This window comes from Rhinopithecus roxellana, chromosome 4 (assembly GCF_007565055.1).
Source record: "Rhinopithecus roxellana isolate Shanxi Qingling chromosome 4, ASM756505v1, whole genome shotgun sequence".
NCBI lineage: Eukaryota > Metazoa > Chordata > Mammalia > Primates > Cercopithecidae > Rhinopithecus > Rhinopithecus roxellana.
This window is the reverse complement of record NC_044552.1, coordinates 164234000-164254865: the sequence shown is the minus strand read 5'-3', so window position 1 is coordinate 164254865 and position 20866 is coordinate 164234000. Positions and strand designations below refer to the sequence as shown.

General features: G+C 34.8%; 1 protein-coding gene across 1 annotated transcript in view; it reads right to left on the bottom strand.

Annotated features, from left to right (window-relative positions):
* RFX6 (regulatory factor X6) overlaps positions 1–20593 on the bottom strand; it is a 56059-nt gene extending 35466 nt beyond the window's left edge. Inside the window, 6 exon segments of the mRNA XM_030929289.1 lie at positions 940–967; positions 3545–3622; positions 15258–15319; positions 17032–17155; positions 19911–20067; positions 20371–20593. Coding sequence (XP_030785149.1) covers positions 940–967; positions 3545–3622; positions 15258–15319; positions 17032–17155; positions 19911–20067; positions 20371–20593 — 672 coding nt within the window.
* Between the last annotated feature and the right edge of the window lie 273 nt (positions 20594–20866).

The window sequence follows — 20866 nt, the reverse complement described above, 5'->3', positions numbered from 1 at the left end:
ACATAAACTTTACTCAACCAAAGTGTATCTCTAAGTCAATATTTTTGCAGTTTCACAATTGTTTATCTAATAGAGAGCTATTATTTCATTGATAAAAAGAGCAATCTGGAGGATTTTTATTATGTAATTAGCCATTAACTGTATTAAAAGCACTGGTGGAAAGAAATTGGCCATTTAGTGGGTTGGGGGCCTCATATTATTTCTTAAAATATGCTTGCATCATTTCACCAAACTAATGGAGTTACACTTTACCTCAGGTCCAGATTTACTACACAACACATGGTCATGTGTCCTTAGCTTGGCAGCATCTCTTCTTAATGATTAGTTAACTTGAGGATAATGAAGGCCTTATCATGTGTCTAATTAGCCATGCAGTCCCTGATGGTAGTCTAACTCATTTAGATAAAGTCTGTTCTTGAAGGAGGGGGTGGAGAGGAAGCCTAGGGAGAAAGATTGTATACACGTGTGTACGTGTATGTGCGTGTGTGTGTATGTGTGTGTACACAAGGTAGTAAAACAAACCATAATGTAGCATAGCATTTGGGCTCCTTGATAACTAATAAATGTTTTGTCTAAATGGGTACAGTGCAAAGACCAATTCTTTCCATATCCTCAGCTTTAGCTTTTTGTTTATATTTAAGTGAAAACTTTCTGGATAAATGATAGTCTTTTTTTTACAGTCTTATAAGTATCTGATATTAGGTAAAGATAATTAAAAATGTATCTCTCCTAGGTTAACTGAAAGTTGTTTGGTAGATACAGGCAAAGATTCATTTGTTGTCACAAATCTAATTGAGCTGTATCTGAAGTCCTTTGTCAAGGGATTCCTAATAAATAACATTTATTTCTACATTTGCCAAAGGGAATAATTAACATGTATTGCTCAGCTTGTGAGACATATTATAGCAGATGTAAAATTGAGATGAAAAGAATTCTTACCTCATTCTTTAGCTTGCTTCCAGAAAACCTTAAAAAATTAGAATATTTTCCATTAGTTCAGTTCAAACAAAATTATAGCTATAGCATTCAGTGATATGTAGACAACCTAAAGAAGCAGTAATTTCATACCATGATTAGGGAAATAAGCTGGAGAAATTTGCTTTTTTAAAAGAATTCAAGCATCTTTCTCAACTTACTAAAATAAAATAAGTTCTTTAGAAAAAAAGTAAAATGAATAATATTTTTAAAAGTCAGGTGAGATTTGAGACAAGTAAAGGACACTCGCTCTTAAACATGTGTGTGTGTTCCAGCCTATATTTACATTTTATAGTGGGGTGGTGGCTAGTAAGCAGCCTTATGTTCCTTGTAATATCTAAATTTATCTTAGTATGACTCAGTGACTAAACATTTTTTTTCCACAAGATACTTTACTTTTAAAAATAATTTCTTGTCCTCAGAAATAATACCGCACATCTACAGCCATCTGATCTTTGACAAACCTGAGAGAAACAAGAAATGGGGAAAGGATTCCCTATTTAATAAATGGTGCTGGGAAAATTGGCTAGCCATAAGTAGAAAGCTGAAACTGGATCCTTTCCTTACCCCTTATACGAAGATTAATTCAAGATGGATTAGAGACTTAAATGTTAGACCTAATACCATAAAAACCCTAGAAGAAAATCTAGGTAGTACCATTCAGGACATAGGCATGGGCAAGGACTTCATGTCTAAAACACCAAAAGCAACGGCAGCAAAAGCCATAATTGACAAATGGGATCTAATTAAACTAAAGAGCTTTTGCACAGCAAAAGAAACTACCATCAGAGTGAACAGGCAACCTACAGAATGGGAGAAAATTTTTGCAACCTACTCATCTGACAAAGGGCTAATATCCAGAATCTACAAAGAACTCAAACAAATATACGAGAAAAAAACAAACAACCCCATCAAAAAGTGGGGAAAGGATATGAACAGACATTTCTCAAAAGAAGATATTCATACAGCCAACAGACACATGAAAAAATGCTCATCATCACTGGCCATCAGAGAAATGCAAATCAAAACCACAATGAGATACCATCTCACACCAGTTAGAATGGCAATCATTAAGAAGTCAGGAAACAACAGGTGTTGGAGAGGATGTGGAGAAATAGGAACACTTTTACACTGTTGGTGGGATTGTAAACTAGTTCAACCATTATGGAAAAGAGTATGGCAATTCCTCAAGGATCTAGAACTAGATGTACCATATGACCCAGCCATCCCACTACTGGGTATATACCTAAAGGATTATAAATTATTCTACTACAAAGACACATGTACACGTATGTTTATTGCGGCACTATTCACAATAGCAAAGACTTGGAATCAACCCAAATGTCCATCTGTGACAGACTGGATTAAGAAAATGTGGCACATATACACCATGGAATACTATGCAGCCATAAAAAAGGATGAGTTTGCGTCCTTTGTAGGGACATGGATGCAGCTGGAAACCATCATTCTTAGCAAACTATCACAAGAACAGAAAACCAAACACCGCATGTTCTCACTCATAGGTGGGAACTGAACAATGAGATCACTTGGACTCGGGAAGGGGAACATCACACACTGGGGTCTATCATGGGGAGGGGGGAGGGGGGAGGAGGGAGGGATTGCATTGGGGAGTTATACATGATATAAATGATGAATTGATGGGTGCTGACGAGTTGATGGGTGCAGCACACCAACATGGCATAAGTATACATATGTAACAAACCTGCACGTTATGCACATGTACCCTAGAACTTAAAGTATAATAAAAAAAAAAAAAAAAAAAACAACAACAACAAAAACAATGAAGTACAACAAAAAAAAAAAAAAAAAAAAAAAAAAAAAAAAAAGAAAAAAAAAAAATAATTTCTTCTTTTAAGAGCTAAGAGCAGTTATTGGTAAATTATACCACAAGGCAATCTCAGATACAGATCTAGTTATTCTGAGTTTCAGTTTAAAAAACGAATGATGTGTTATCACTGGCTTCATTAGATGTAACCTCACTTACTAATATCCTCCTGATAGTTAACAGTGGCTTACAGCAATATGCTGTTTATTTTCATTCATGTTTTACCTTTCACAGAAACCCAAACAGGTCAGTAGTTTCACCTTCGTAAGGTAAGATCATGGTCAAAGTATATATGATTAGAGATTATTACAATAAACTTTCTATCTTGGTAAGTGCTAGTCAAGCCCATAGATCTTTAAAACAGGTTGTCTCTGAAAAAAAATTATATTTACATTTACTGCCTTTATTTTACTGAATCCAATCTGAAAATAGACTTTGCTTTATTAGTAAATACTAATTTAAAAGCAATTCTGCTTACTTGATTTCTCCTCTTCATCTCTCTGGAACACCTAGTACACAATTAATTTCTCACTAATTATGACAAGTTATATAATTTGCCCAGGAAGCTAGATTATATAATCATCCTTACAAAGTGGACATTAAGGTCCGATGCTTAAATGGAAACAGTTTGATAAGGAAAATTAAGAAGTCATTTTATTCAATAGGTATCATGCATATTTAAAGAAACACAGAGAATTTGTCTTGAAGATGGTGTAACTCTACCTTGTCAAGCCTTTTCCGGAATAAACGGAGTGGTAATATGCACTGCTCTCTTTGATGCCAATCCCATAGTAATGATACCTAGAGCAAAGACAGGAACCAGCTCTGTGTTAATGAAGGAGATTTTTGAAGAGGAAAAAGAGACTAAGGTGTAACTGAAGGAACCATGAATAAGAACTGCAAACCCTGATGACCTTTCTTTTCTGGCATTTTTCAGGTAGGTAGCATCTTAATGTGCTATATCCCTCTTTGATAGCCACTACTCCTACTCGTTGTTGTTATTTCTGACTCTAGGCTTGAAAGGGATAAGAGAATTACCTACTGACAATCCTCTTACGTCCCCCAAAACATTAGGTTCCAAATCCCAAGAATGTATAAATGTAGGCATTGGCTCTAAGTATATGTACTGTATGTATTTACAAATTGAGTGATTCAGCATGAATTTAGTCAATTGGACAAGAAAATGCTACGGTTTTCTTTACCATATCTATTGAATGGAAAAAAGAGTATGACATTATGTGTGGGGAAGATCAATCTCATGCATGGGAATATGCATGAAGCATGTGACCCTTTACACATTATTTTCCTCATGAGGACTCAAAAGTCCAATTCACTATTTTCACTTCAAACTTTCGTGCAACAATGGGGAGAAGGCTATGGTGTAAATCAATGAAAATGACATGTGGAAAGTAACAGTACCATAGATAATTTATTATAAATGTGCCAATGGATCATGAGTCACAATACAAGTATAGCAGCTCACTGATTCTCAAATTATAGCTCATTCTCCTAAGCCACAAACTCTTGACATATTACACATCCATACATAAACACTACAAATATTATACACATGCTAGTGGAATAGTGGACGTTTAGTGAGGATAGGCAGAATCCTCTAGCATCTGCTTTATGTGGTCAGTCCCTACTCTCTGCCATCCTTCCCCCATAACTACCTACTGTTTACCAACTCCTTCAATTTGCATTCATCTAAGATCAGGAAAGGAATGAAAAAAAGAGAATGAGGGGCTTTCCAGTGGACTTCAGCCTAATTATATTTTAAAACATTGTTTCTGAACATCACCATCTGAGTTTAAAGTGGATCCTCTAAATTGAGGATCCACCATCTGAATCCACAGTTCATCCATCTGGTTGAATGGATGAATCCTCAGTTCATCCATCAAGGTCCCCATCTCTGGCCTCAGCAGGAAAGAACTACTGGCCAAGAAGTTCCACTCCTAAACATTTTCAGGATCCAGGACAGGAGTACAAATGGAAGCCTACATATCATATGAATAGCTATTTGAAAAGTATAAATCGAGCTAACGAACTGCTAACAAAAATATTCCTCTTCTCTTACATTGACAATTTACCTCCATAATGATCTGGTAGGTAAATATGAATTTAGCCTTCTTAGACTCCTGGAGTTCCATATGGGAACATGGTGGTGGGGGAAGACCCACACCTTCACCCCATTTTTCAGCTCTGGCTCCTTTGTTCACTGTGAGGGAACTGGACTGCACATCAAAGATCCAGCTGCATCTGCATCACCCACTAACAGCTACCCCCTGGCCACACCTCAGTCTAGGGTTATGAACACTAGTGGAGCAGTGTGGCCTTCTGAGGATGGACTTGGGACATGCCCAATACAGGCCCAAGAAGTGGCCCTGGGGCAGTTTGGACAGGGAATTCCAGAGCCCCAGGGGCCCAGAAGTGCGATGTGGTTTTTGGATGGACACATTCACTCAGGCTTTGGACTCCTGCCTCGTATGAGGACAGCATCTGGAGGACAGCCAGAATGAGCCCTCCAAATTGGGAGGCCCAGAAATGGCTTCTCTCTTCTCAGGTTCTAAGGGCAGGACTGTGGCAGCAAACTTGCCTCTATTGATTCAAGGTCATTGGAGATGAAGGAAAAAGGATTTTTAAACATCAAAACAACAACAGCAGCAACAAATATTATAACAAATGTTTTCAGAAAGAGTTGTTATATTTGGGAAACAATAATATATGGTGGTCAAGATAAATGAGGATATTTTATGATTCTGGAAGACTGAGAAGATGTTTTCAAGTCCTCAATTTTGGTAGACGTATAATTATAGTCTGCTAACCTGAAAAAAGGAGCCTCATAACTGCTTGTTTTTACAGTACAGAAAACTAAATCCTGTGGTAGATGGAAAAAAAGAACCTCTAAGGTATAATGGAACAAAGGGAGAAATGAAGGAAATAGAAAACTTAATGGAAACTTCAAAATATTGAACTGAGTTATGTCTCTAATTAAAAATGAAAAGAAAGAAGCTTACTTAAGTCATAAAGACTTTACCGAAGGAGCCATATTAATAGATATAGATAAGGGAAATATTTAAAACTGTGAAAATAAACAGCAGATTTAGATGATAGTCACATATATTCATAGAATTAGTTAATAAGCCAGAATCTGAAATAATTACTAATATTTCATTTGTTAGATTTTAGAACTAAGATACCAAAAGAAATGTTTATATATTAGAAGAAATAAATCAAGTAATGTTTGAAAACAGAGATCCATTAGAATGGAAAGATGTTGTAATTTCATGTTCTTTCTGCAAAGCTTACTGTTTGTTCATAAGCGTTATAGCTTAAATAACTACATTTTAGCCACTTGCTAAAGCAATACATGTTAAACATTGGCTTAAAAATGTATAAGCTTCTTTTATTATAACTTCAATTTTCTTGCTTCTCAACTCTGATCCTCTTTTCAGTGTGGTAAAATGGTTTGCCATGCAGATTGAGAACAAACTACACTGTCTTCACAGGTGGTATACAAAAATCACAAGACAAGTCAAAGAGATGACCATGAGTTCAATAAATATTAGAGTAGATACTGTGCCCTGACCACTATGCTAGTTGTTAGGACAATGATGAACAAAACAGACATTGAAAATCTGATCAGGAATATTCATGTTTCCAAATCCTTCCCAAGTCTATGGCCTCCTGATGCCTGCTGTCATGGAAGAGTGACTACACTGACCAGCACTGAGGCACATTTTACTTGCAGTTTTTAAAACCACCTGATATTCACATTTTTAAAAAATTGCTACGTTTTAAGACCAAATAAATTCTAACTAATATAGATGTGTAACTTTTTTCTTACGACTTTTAAGGATAGAATGTTTTATTATGCAACATGTTTCTTATTGTTATAAATGACTATATTATTTGGCCCCCTTATTTCTGTCCCCAGTCATTAGGACAGAATATCTTTACAAATAGAAATATTTACTGCCTCTACCTATATCCAAAATATTTATATTCCAAAAGTAACTATTTTATATATACCTTAAAAAGGTGCTTTTTAATTAATGTATGCATTTTATGTATCAGTCAAATGTAAATAACACCATAAACCCACACACAAACTGACACCTGAAGAAAATGACTTGGTCAGCTACATTCGGCTCTACAAGAGAGAAACGGCATATCCTTTTCCTATTAGCAATGCCTTAGATTTTAGATATGTTGATGTAGCTGAGCATATACTATCAATACAATCTTATATACATGACAGGAGATAGAGAACCAGTGAAAGAGTACACTCTTTTTTTTTCCTACATGTATTCAGTGCTTACTGTGTGCTATGTGCTGAGGATTCAAAGAGAGGTGGAGGAAGTCTCTGGAGGAGTTGACAGTCTTGTGAGGGAACAATAATGCAAAGAGAGAATTGTAATACCAAATTAATATTTGCTACCATTGAAGCAGGTGATAATGAGTCATGATAGAAATAGTTACCATTTTTGAACATCTATTACATGCAAAGAATTGTATGTATACATGATCTCAAATTTTCACAGCAGCCTGCAAGTAGAGCAATATCCCCAATCCAAAACAGACGTTCAAAAATTATGTGATTTGTTTAAAAATGTTACAGGTTTGAAGGCAAAATTTAAACCCATGATTCCACAAACCATATTGCCTCCACACTCAAGATGCAAAAGATATCTCTCTTTTGTATTGCAATTTTATTTACAATTAGAAAGTTCTAGTGAAATGTAGTTCAAATATATCTGCCTTCACGCACACACACTCTTTATTCTTGTTTGGCAGGAGTAATGTAAGCATAGATAACTAACATGAATTATTAAGACCCACACCACTGATCTGGATGTTTCATATTTGACATTCCATATATAAACTCCCAGAATGTAAGCTCCCTATAATAGGAAATTAATAAACATTTGTTAGATAAATGAATGAATAACTTGAAAAATTAAAAATAACAATGTGTCACAAAACCATAAAATTTTGCCCATCAAGAGAATTCGTATAATATCGTATACTTAAACATATCACCACAATTTAAAATTTGGTAGAAATTAAAGAATCTCTTATCTAACATGATGCAAGGAAGTCTACTAACTCCTTTAACCCTATCACAAGTACTATATAAACTTGACCATTACTATTAGGATGACTGGATTTTCATAAATAGCTTGCCATAGCCATGGTGTTGCCTTTGGTTTTTTTAACTCTCCATTGGGACAGCCCTTCTTCCATCAGGTCCTCGTTTCTGAATCATACTTTAAGGCATATTTTTAACACATGAAGCTTTGCTTGATATCTCAGGGAAAACTCCTGAACTCCCTGAACTCCTCTCTTGGTCATTTACCCTATACAACTTTGTCCTTGTATCATTGGCATATCTCTAATAATACATGGCTTACCTCCCATACTAAACTCTAAGATTTAGAGGATGAGAATTTTATCTTTCCCTTCACTGTATTCTTCACTAAAAATTACTATGAAGAAAAACCCTCACACATTTACTGGTTAAATCAATCTGTTCCTCTAGGAATTTAGAAATCAATAAAACAAATTTTCTTAAAGCTGAGTGTTTTCAATAACCACCTTCTGACACTGCATTTCCAGGTCATCAGTAAAACACTGAGATTGAACAAAAGTTGTGTACCTAAACAATATATATAAAGGGCATGAAATTGGTGTACTCTGGTGGAAAGACTGTTGCTAGCAATACAAACCTCAGTATTTTGCAATGACCACTGTAATGCTTTAGCACATTTCATACCCTGTTTCTTCTGGAGCCAACAAAATAACCTTTTCCCTTTAATCTTCCTTTTAGTCTAACTAGGTACATGTTGTCATCCGAGTGATTTAGTGTCTTTGAGAACAGAGAAGAGATAATAAATGAGCAGCTTTCTGTCTTCCTAGTCACTAAAGATAAACCTCATAAAACTGGGGAGAGACAGTTCATGCAAAGTGTACACAAATTTTTCATCTCACTTGCAATATTTTATAGCATTATTTTGTAGTTAATAGACGACCCTAAAATAAATCTTGCTAGGGAGTATTTACCATGCATACTGTAATATAACAAGAAGATATGCTGGTGTATGTTAAATAAAAAGTGAGGTTTGTCTCACTGTGGAAGAAATAGTTGTTTAAATTTATGTAACACTACCTAATGCTTATCCTATAGGTTACTCTGAATAAAGATTCCCAAACATTTCACAGTTCCTTCTCCCTATATGATTATTATCCATTTCTATTAAAGAAAATATATGATAAATGCTCAAAAAATCCTGGGAATGATTAGCTAATTTTTCCAAGAAAATGTGTCACAAAAGCAGCTTCTATGATTATCTAAGAAAAGTGTGTTCATTTATTAGCAACTTTCCTCAATCTTATGTCAAATGACAGATCTGATTTAAAATTTATGAATAAAGAAAAATAATTAATGCTTGTAGCCACATTTTAATATGAACATGTTATTAAAATATAACAGACTTTTAATATGACAAATGAAATTATTGCTGTTCTTTTTTACTACTAAAATATTTACCTCATGCCTAATACTTTTCTTCATTTGCTGAGCAATTTGTACCTGCATCTATATTTCTTCTTTTCCATTTCAGTCTTTATATAGAATTCCTGAAACATATGTTCCCACTAAGCTAGTAGCCCTGATGTTAGTTTACACTACACAAATGATAACTGATAAGGAAATGATGGGATTAAGCTGTTCAGGGACTTGCAATAACTCGCTACGATAAGAGCAGCTGCCATATCAGTTTTATTAACCCACTAAATCACTACTAATAAATAAGATAATAGCTTTTGTCTATCATGTCTGAAAACCAAGATTTGGCTGATCAAAGTCTACAAAAAATTAAAATGTAACTTAAAATCAAACAGTCTACCATGTGCGTAAAATCTATTTGTGGGCTCCATTATGTTCTCCCTTACTTAGCCAAGCCATTCTGAGCAAGGGTAGGATACAAGGTTTTTGCTTATCATTGTATCTGAGGGCCTAGTTAGTAACGGGACCCTCAGTAAAATGCTTATTAAACAATTAAGATGAATAGTGAAAGTTCTTTGCCAGCAGGCACCCTATTTTACAATTCTTTGCATCTCAAAAACTCTTTAGCATCACACTTTGTACATTAATGTCAGTAGGAATAGACTGATTATTCTCAATGCATTCATAACCATAAAAGATGCATGAATTATTCTTCCTTATTATACTTACAGAACTTTGTTTCATTTTTATTTATTTAAAACCTGAATTAAAAAATATTACAGATAATAAAACCAGGTATGTATTTTTGGGATTGGTAGCAAAATTAAAGGGAAGAAAAGAAGAAACATGAAAGTAAAGTCAGTTTTTATCTTGGTATTGGGAATGTAGAGTGTCCACTGCTGGGGTTGCTGGTTTTCTTGGCTGGCAGGGGATGGTAATTGTGAAGGAACTGGATAGAGAGCTGAGCTGCTAATCTGCCTGCAAATTGACTGGCTTTGTCCCTAAAGCACTCTTGTTAGGTGCCCTAGAGTGAGGCTTCCTGAGCCCTCATGTTCATCTTCAGAGATTATTTTTCCATAAGCATCAGAGCAGTGGCCTCCCATGTGGAACATTGAACTTGCCACTGAAAACAAATTATTCCATTTTTAATTGTTCCTAATTTTGACAGTGGATGAAATCTGGGCCTACATAGTGATCCTGTGTGTTTAGATTTTTTTGTTTTATTATTTTTTTATTTTTGTTTTGTTTTGGTTTGAGATAGAGTCTCTCTCTGTCTCCAGGCTGGAGTGCAGTGGTACGATCTCAGCTCACAGCAACCTCTGCCTCTCAGGTTCAAGTGATTCTCCTGCCTCAGCTTCCTGAGTAGCTGGGACTACAGGTGCACACCACCACACCCAGCTAATTTTTATATTTTTAGTAGAGACAGGGTTTCACCCTGTTGGCCAGGATGGTCTCAATCTCTTGACTTCATGATCCTCCTGCCTCAGCTCCCAAAGTGCTGGGATTACAGGAGTGAGCCACCATATCTGGCCTATTTTTTTGTTTTAATATACCTGTTTTAAATATTTTATCTCTTCCATTCAATTGAATAAATTTTGGGCTCATTTTATACAGTCAAACTTTTTCATCTTTCACTTTTAGTGAGGGAAAGAAGTAGCACATGCACAAATGTGAGAGTTGTGAAGACATTACTGTAATTAATAGCCAGTTATTTCAAAACTTAGGAAAATAGAACTTGAAAATAGACACCACATTCATTCATGATTTTTAGGCCCTACTAATCGTCTCTTTGTCACAGAGATTAGTGTTTTCCAAACTTTGGGTTTTATATAGGGACCAGTAAAATTTGGAGAGTGACATTGCTTCATGAACCTCAAAGACATCTAAGAACAATTTTTAAAAAGGAGGTGCTATCTCATGCCCAGAGTACAGGAGAACTTTTTGAGTCAATTATAATCTAAAATAAATTCTGTCTGATAGTCCCCAATGAGATGACTGGACATACTCTAGCTATCCTATAATAATTTGGCACAAATTGAAAACTCATTTTTTAAGTAATCATCATCAGAACAGTTTCACAATGTTTGTATATGTTAGTATGCAATCCAATGATGTTAAAATAAATATCACATTTATTTATATTTTTTAAATAATTCAATGAATGTTTAGTAATACTATGCTAAAAGTACTGTATTAAACACTACAATAACAATAAAAGACATTTTGCAAAATTACTAGTAAAATTTGGAGAAATTATGATTCCCTGATTTTCTAAGATATGCTTACTTTATATTTCTGTCTTTCATTCAATTGTTTGTATTTCCATAGACATAAAAATATTTTTTATAAAATGTAAGTTTATGAAATAATAAACAGCCATTAGAAATGTTTCCAAAGATAATATGTAACAGAGAAATGTTTAGAACTAACATTAAAAGGCAGAAAATAAAATTGTGTTTGTGCTACAAATTTGCTGTTAGATAAAACACAAACACCTCTAAATTAAACGCCTTATGATTGTGGCGTGGTAAAGTGTTTGTTCTCTGAAGAAGAATCTAATGTATTAATAAAGTTTAAGAACTGTTAGATCTGTAAAAAAAAAAAAAAAAAAAAAACTTAATAAAACTTATATGTCAGAAATAAACAATTATTTGTTGATACGATTGATATTGGAAAAAAAGTAGTAGGCTTCCCAACTTTTACTAGTAGATAAAACATAAACTTTAGAATCAGGTAAACTGATTCAAATGCCAACACTGTTATTGTGTATTATCTGTGTGGCCTTGGGCAAGCCAATAACTTTTGAAATGCAATTTACTCATTTGTAATACAGGAATTCCTACCTTCTATCGTTATTGCAAGGATTAGAGATGAGTGCATGTATCTGTGTGTGTGTAGTACTCAATAAATAATAACTTTTAATTGTATTGCAGATTTTTTTAGATTGAGTCATTAATCTTTTATGATTAAGGATAGTGGGGTTGAAGGTATATTCACTCCTATGTTCATTCCTGTACTTTATCTCATTTAACTCTCACAACAATCTTATAAGGTATTGCATATCCACTTTACTAGTGAAAAGCTGAATAATCCTACAATAAATCACCAGCTGGAAAGCTGGTGTCACACAGCTATACATGGAAACATCAGATTCATGTTTAAAGTTGTCCAACTTTAAAGTCTATATCCCTAACCATTAGGCTATACTGCCTTTTGATATTCTATCTTCCAAGATAAAAGCTAAGCATATTTCTTAGAAATAAAGGCAGAAACATACCTAGCTAAGAATAATTATATCAAAAAATTATTGTTTACAAGATATACAAACTACATTTTGCTATATTTTTTACCATATGTAGTTTAAATATGGAAAATTAATTTTTCTCTATGATACAAAGACACCAAAAAAGTCATGTCACAAAAATCAAATGGCATATCAGTACAGCAGGAAAAAAAATTCAAATTGTTAATGCCTTGCTGTTGGGCACATCTATGGCTCTTGGATTCGAATAAATTGCCCAAAGTCACCCCATGTTGTTACATCAACCTAAGTACTAGAGCCCCACTGTGACACAAAGGACAGGGTTAATGATTCATCTCTAATCCTAAAGGCTCCTTCTAGGATTAATTGACTTTCCCTGCAGCCTGCCAGCCCACTCTCTTGTAGATCCTGTCAAGAGGGTTTCTCTTCATTGCTTTGCCTCTTTTCCCTCTATCTATTTACTTTAAACACTATCTGATCTTTCCCCAACCTACACAATTCGGTAGGAATCAAATTGAGTAGACACCGGTCAGTTAAACTGATCAAACTTTGAAATAAAGTTGACTTGGTTAGAAAGAAGGGACCAATTTTGCCTTTTCGAATCTGGCATTTTATTTCCTCTTTCCAGGCCACGATAATGTTAACATTAATTGCAATCAATTAAATAAGTATTAATTGGTACTCTATCATGTATTGGCCAACAGAAAGGATATAAAAGTGAATAAGACAAAGTTTCTGTCCTCAAAATATGTATTATCTGTTTCGAGTAGGAGATAAGTTAATTTCACATTAAGATAGGTACCAACAAACTGCCATAGGGTGCAGAGAAGGAGCCTACAATAAATCAATGGACTAAGAAAAGATCTAAAGGAAGAAGTTCAAGAGACATTCTTTCAAATGGGTAAAATTTCAACACACATATAGGGGAAAAGGCATTCTCCAGGGGGAGACAGCATAAACTTAAACAAAAGACTGACAGTTGGAGTGAATCAAAGGTTACTGGGATGATTGCTTGGTGAGCATATAGGCTACATGCTAGAAAGTGAGAAATAGGTGACATAGTAAAATGAACTTGGACTAAATCCTGACGGACCTTGAATGTCAAGTTGAGGAAAGTTTGTCATTAATAATAGAAATTATGAGCCAGCAGAGGTTTTGAACATAGAAGAGATATGATTGAATCTGAACTTTAAAAGGTTAGTCTGGAAAAATCGCATGAATGGACAAGAAAGACAGAGCCAAGGCCAGGCTATGAAAGTAGCAATGAGGAGAGGCATATTCAAAAGAATTCAAAAAGTAGGACCTATTTTTTGGCAAGTGTCTAAAGCTGAGCTATCCAATAAAGCAATAAAGCCACTGGCCATATGTGGGTGTAAGCACAGGAAATGTGGCTAGTCTAAAGTGAGATGTGATGTAATTGTAAAATACACACTAGATTTCAAAAACGTAGTATGGAAGGAAGAATGTAAAATATCTGATTAATGATTTTTATATTGATTCCATAGTGAGATAATAATGTTTTGAATAAATTGGATTACATAAAACATTAAAATTAACTTTGCTTTTTCCTTTTTACTTTTTAAATGTGGCTTCCAGACTTTTTTGAATTGAATATGTGGCCACATTATACTTTCATTTGTCAGTGCTGGATGTGATGTCAGGGCAGAAAGAGGCAGTGAACAAGCTAGAAACAAGCAGTAGAAGAGGGAAGAGGGCCTGGATAATACAATGACAGAGAAGCTATAGAAGTAGTTTTCTGTATTTATTTATTTTAAGAGGGCATTATCAGTTGGTTCAAATGCTAGCCAGGAGCCAAGGAAGATGGGTAACAGTAAAAACCAGCCATTGGATTTTTGCCCAGGTAGAGAAATGGACTAGGTCAGAGGGATGTGATCAGTGGTAAGGGAAGCAACAATTCAAAGGCGGAAATACTGGAGCAATCATGAAGGTTGGAGCTTTTTTCCTTCTCAGCATAAAGGAGATCTGGACATGCTTATAGGCAGAAGGAAAGGAGAAAGTAAAAACACAGCACACAGAGAAAATAGCTGTTGAATGAGAAACTGTACTTGGGCATTCTCCAGAGACTGCCACAACACAGAGGAAAATTTAAAGATAATGTGTGACAGCTTATTTTATGTTTATATTTACATTAAGAGATGACCAAACAGGTCATTTGTGTATGTCATTTGTCTTGAAGAGAAAAGAAGGAGATATCAAGAAATTATTTTCTGGGAAAGAAAACTAGAGGAAGAACCCGAAGCTTGCTAAGGCACTTCCTTCCTACTCGAAGCTCTTTAACCCCTGGTTTGGGCCTTGCTCTTTGGGAGCCTTGTGGAATCTGCTTGGTTCACTATAGTTAGTCTCATACATTCCTCCTTCGTGACACTGGTGCCTTCAGTAATGACTTCAAGATTATGAAAATGACTCATTTAAATTATTTCAGCAGAAATAATAATATATTATTATTTTCATATGTAAAATTTGCCTTTTAAACATTATTCTAAAATCTACTTTTTGTTTTTTTCAGTTCTCACAGTTGATAAAAGTCTGTTTCATCAAGAGAATACCTGGTTCTCTTTGTACTGACAAAGACAATAGTTATTTTACATTTATGTCAATCTTCATGCACAAGAGCAGAATCTGACATATGTTCATTAGTATCTTACTTTGAATGACCTCTTGTTCCAAGCCGCCTTGTTGTTAGGAGGGGAAACTTCTGGCGAATTGTCTAAAAAGAAAAAGGATTACTTTAGGTTTTAGAAAGTATATGGTTCTAATGTAAGCCACTCATAGCCAATTACTTGGGGAAAGTAAATGTTGACCTCTGAATGAACTGTGAGTGAATACTTAGTCTGGAAAAAGTAATAACTTACACATATTGATAAGCAATACATCGGCAGAGGCAGGGAAGTACTTTTTTTATTGAAGTGCTCTACTGACCTTGTCTTGATTTCCAAGGCAGATGATACTAATATCTGCTTTTGCTTGATGGTACTACCAAAGCAATTATTACTTTATTTATGTATGGAGTGAGAAGATTTGGGTCTCTTCATATAATTCCATACAGAGATGTACCCAGAATTTAAAATCTATTCCCAACCCAAAAGGACATATAAAACTCTCTCTGCCTTACTGTATCTCCATTGTAATGTTATAAAATTTTTGGTTTGTATGTTCCTTTCTCTAAATTTGCTAAAATTAGGATCTGATTAAAAATTGTTTAAAAAGTCTTCTACAGAAAACCATTTTAAACTCAATATTTGAAGATCCATACATGAACTTTAGAGAGCTCGATGGCAAAATATGTATGTGTTAATTTATTGGAGGCTGGGTCTATAGTTTTACCAGGTTTTCAAGGTGCTTCATGACTGCCAAACAGTTAAGAATTATTCCCATAAGGTGGACTCACAAAATGGTAATGTTAATATGGATATTAGAAGTTGTCTTATCCAAACTCCTCATTTAATAGAATGAGTAAACAGAATTTTAAAGAGATTAAGCACTTTTCAGAAGGTCTCACAATAAATTAGTCCAGTCTAGGCTAGAACCTAGATTACCTCATTACAATGTATAATATCACACTCGCTCTGTAAATAGATAGGTTAAAATAAACTATTTTTTTTTTAATGAGAAGCTGGACCATAGTGTTCATTATTTTCTGGACAATGAGTCCCTCTACAGGTTAGAATCTGGATTTCAATTTGTAAAAGACAATATTTGAGACCCAAGCTTCCTAAAGTTTTTCTGGGATATCCTAGGTTCTCAAACACAGTATGACATGAATCTTAAAGAACAAGGCTTTCTTAAGAGATTGATATTGATTCTCAAAATGATCTCTCTCTCTCTCTCTCTCTCTCTCTCTATATATATATATATATATATGCATAGTAATGTCAGTTATACAGATTCCCATCCTAACCATACTGGTTGGGTAGAAGAAAGTATTTTTAAATGAGAGAATTCTAACCCATCCCATCATAAAATCTTGGGGTTTGGGATGTAAATATAGAAATGGAGAATTAGGAGAACTTTTAGTACATTTTAAAACCTATTTAAAAATTCATATATTTGGACTAGCTAAGTAAGGATAACCACTAACCACTAATTGCATTAGCAAGAGACTTGTCACTTCCATTTAATTCTGCTTCTTAACACAGGCCACTATACACTTTAATGCATCCCTCTTTGAAGGGAAATGCTACTGCTTAAATGAAGCTTGACTTAAATTTACATTAGATCTTCTAATAGTTAGGGTTCTAATATTCAAAATCAAGTTATAAACATACAGCAATTCCAAACAGAGTCCTTAAGACAATGTCTGCCTGCAAAACAAATGTCTCAATATTCTCTAAGAGAACTTGCACAGATGAATTTGTTTTCATGCTATCTGCCTGACATGACTTTAGTTATAAGTCACTATAGCCAATATGTGTCGTTTACCTTTCCAAAGGTGGCCGCACAGGCTGGCTCTAATTTCTCTTTCCTACAGAAATCTAAGTAGTGTGCATAAAGAATGCACCGTGGTAAGCAAACTCCTTCACATACAATGTAATTCTCTTCAAGCCTAAGAAAAAGGAACAAATGTTAGGCCAAATATTTTATTTCTTTTTCCTTCAACTTTCTCATTGACTTATTACCCATTCTGAATACGGACTCTATACAAATGAGGTAATGAGTAGACATAAGTAGACTTCCTTTATTCTGGATATTTTTAAAAATCAAATTATAAGGATTAATGTTAGAAGTACAAAAACCCCAGTGAAAAATCTGCTAGTACAGTTAAAATATCATGGTCAACATAAAACCATGCCTGGTCCACATCACAAATATTAGGTCTTCTATATAAACCTCATGGTTCATCATGATTTGCTCTGTGACATATAAATATGAATGGTGAAATTGAAGATGATGGGTATTTTAAAAAACATTCTTAGTACTAAAGGGCTGCCAAGCTTCAGGCTGGCAAATGCTTACATTCTCTCACTTTCATTTAAAACCTAGTTCTGAGCCCTAAATAATTAGGGAAGGACAATGATGCATTTACTTGCAAAACACAGGAGAATCAACCATTTTACTTAAGTCTCAAATGACATTGATATATTTCTATTCCTATACTTTTCACTACTGTGATCAGTACTATAATTATCTAAAACATCCTATACACTTAAAAGATAATGTAATTCTCTATGGATATCTCCAAACATAACATATACACCTTCAACTTTATATTATAAAAATAACTATATAACCTTTGAAAATTTGGAGTAATTCCATTTAATTTGCAACTAAGCATAACTTATATAAATGTAATAAATACATATTAGTGTTACAACTTTCTAAACAGCATGTACAAATTAAACTTTTAGATTCCATTCCCAGTTTTCCTAACAGTTCAGTAGGTGATTTTGACTAAAATTTACTTATACCAATTTTATGTATAGTAAGATAATATTTGTTATAATGCGGAAATGATGCAATATAGAGTCTGCAGATTAAAATTGGATGAAACCCTTCAAAGACTTGATTTAAAATATCCTAATGTATACAAGATAAAGACTAAAGAAAGTATTCCCTGAACAGGTAAAATATCAGTCACCCATTTTTTTTAATGAAGAACAAAAAAAAAAAAAAACTAAGATCTAGTGTTTCAAAATATGAAATCAATATATGTACATAAAATCAGATGACATACTAGTTGATAGAGAAAACTGGAATTAATCAGCCAGCTTTTTCACTTTGATTTTCAGTTCTAGTTTTTAACAGCCCTGAAATAATCTATAACCTTAAAAAAATTCTCAAAATATGAGTAACTCACTTTTTTAAAATGTATAATATTCATTTTTAGAACAGAATGTGAAAAATTCAAACAAAAATGATGTGTGATAATTTCAAAACTTTGAAAACTTTTATGAGAAATGTTTACCTTTTTAAAAATTATATTTTAATTACAAGTACATAATGTTCACATTTCATTTTGCTATTTTGAGATTGTTGTAGTAGGCATTGTCCTTGTCTTCAAAATATTGAATCATCCTAGACATAAGTATGATGTTCATTTGGGGTACAACTTTTTCTTTGATCTTAATTTATACATATTTATGTATACATTTATTCATAAAAGAAACATGTATATTTCCACACACTCAATTTAAATGGAAAAAATGAGTTATCATTCAAAACAGCTCAATAATATATCTGAAATCAAAATACTTTTGCCCCAGTTATCCTGCTGCAAATAGTTGTATCCTAAATATCCCTGATATTTAACTCAATTACTTAACTGCTCTAGTATATTCATAACTAGTAAACACGACGTCAACTTCAATAGTTAAACTCCAACTTTAGATGATACTTGGCTTATATTTCAAATATTTGAAAGGGTTCAAGCATATAATCACAAAAAAAACTATATGTAAATTGTAATTTAATCTTTAAATAAATAATAAAAATAAAATTTACTAGTTCTTTATATTGTATTTTTCTAAGGCTCCTTAGGTCATACTCTACATAAAATTAGGTTATGTAACTAATCAGTAAATATGTAATCCTTTTTATTAGTTTGTTTTTTACATGGAATTTGTGAGGAAATGTATGCTCCTATTTCTTCCTACTATGTAGGGAAGTTTAATATAATGTTTTTACTTTAGAGCCCTCTTTCTTTTAGATAGATATTACAAAATGTTCACTCTATGTGGAAATCCTACTGATAAATTCTTGGTTTTAAAATATTTTCCACAAAACCAATTTGTAATATTTTATTATTATAAATCATATATGAAGATGCTATAAAAATAGTTGAACATCTATTTAAATTAGTAGTGATATCTTAAGCGATTTTTCTATGTCTTCTACTTCAAACACATTTCGTCTTATAGAGTATACACTATTTTTAATTTGCTCTCTTATGAATAAAGACAGTGTCAAGATCCTTCCTCGTTTTAAGTTGTTTTTAAGAATCGTATTTTATAAACTCAAAAACTATCAAATAACAAACATGTAAGGACTGAACTGATTGCATGTTAAGCCAATACATCATTAAAAACGTTCATCAATGCTTACATTTGAAGAAAATGTGGTTTTAGTAAATAAGGAACAACGTAATGTGGTTTTTATTTGTAATGCAAATCCTTCATCAGCACTTGTATCAGTCTCTATACTAAAAATTCAGTGAAAAAAAAATCTGGGTTAAATTCTAATTGGTTTTTAAACTTTCCCAAAAAGTTTGAGGAAGAAGTAAATTGTGAAAAACAAAGATCCTGAAGACGCTAGCTGTTCAAACGTCAACAGGTGCTTCAGTGTACCCTGCGGGCGAGTCTCACCACTGCAGCGTGAGCTGTGTCTGCTTCTTTTTATCCTTCACAATCTGCGTGATGGTTTTCTTCTGAGACAGGTATTGATCTGCTGCTTTGGTTTTGCTGTCGTGGTTGTCGGCATCGTCTTCTTCAGAGGAAAAGTTACCATTGTTTAAGTGCATTTCTGATTGCCAGTTGAAGGAATGATAAAGAAAAACAGAATATAAAATCAACTAAGTAGCCTCTAAGTGTACCTTAACTTCAAAGCAGTAGCCTACTGGGGTGGTGGCGGAGGGGAGGAAAGGGGAGTTATGCAAAATCCCTTAGAGTTGACAGTCTCTGCTTGACATTTTACTGAGGAAATACAAAGATTTGGACAGAACATTCTACATCTGCCTTATGTTTGGGATGCGTTATGATTATTGGGTGCCCTTCTTAGAATACGTTCTCGTCCCCTTCGCAGCTCCGGATGCGGCAGAGCACTCACCTGATTTCACTGCCCCCGGCAGCTCCAGGTCTTCGCCTTTCTCCCCGCCGCCCTGCTCGTCCCCGGGTTGCGCTTCGGCCTCCAGGTACACTCTTTCTTCCGGATAGACTAGCAAGCCCTTGCCCAGAAGCTGCACACAGCAGTCTTCCTGGATCCCCGGGGACAGTTGGGGCGCAGGCTGCGCCTGCAGGAAGGTGTTTTCTAGCTCCGGGACCTTGGCCATCCTCCTGGACGCCGGACACCTCCGCGGCGCCGCTCGGCCGGTTCCCCAGCGGAGCCCCAGCCCGGGGCGGGGCGGGGCGGGGCTGGGACCGGGGGCCGCAGGGGCGGGGAAGGAGGCCGCAAGCTCCGGAGTGCCCTGGCTCAGCGAAGGGACGCCGCGCAAAGGTACAGCCTAGACCGCCCGGGGGCCGCGGCGGGCCGCGGTGGGACTGCGTTTCTCCACCTGTCTGCGGTCCGGGCAGATGCTCCCTCGGAACTCACTTTCTCACCTGCG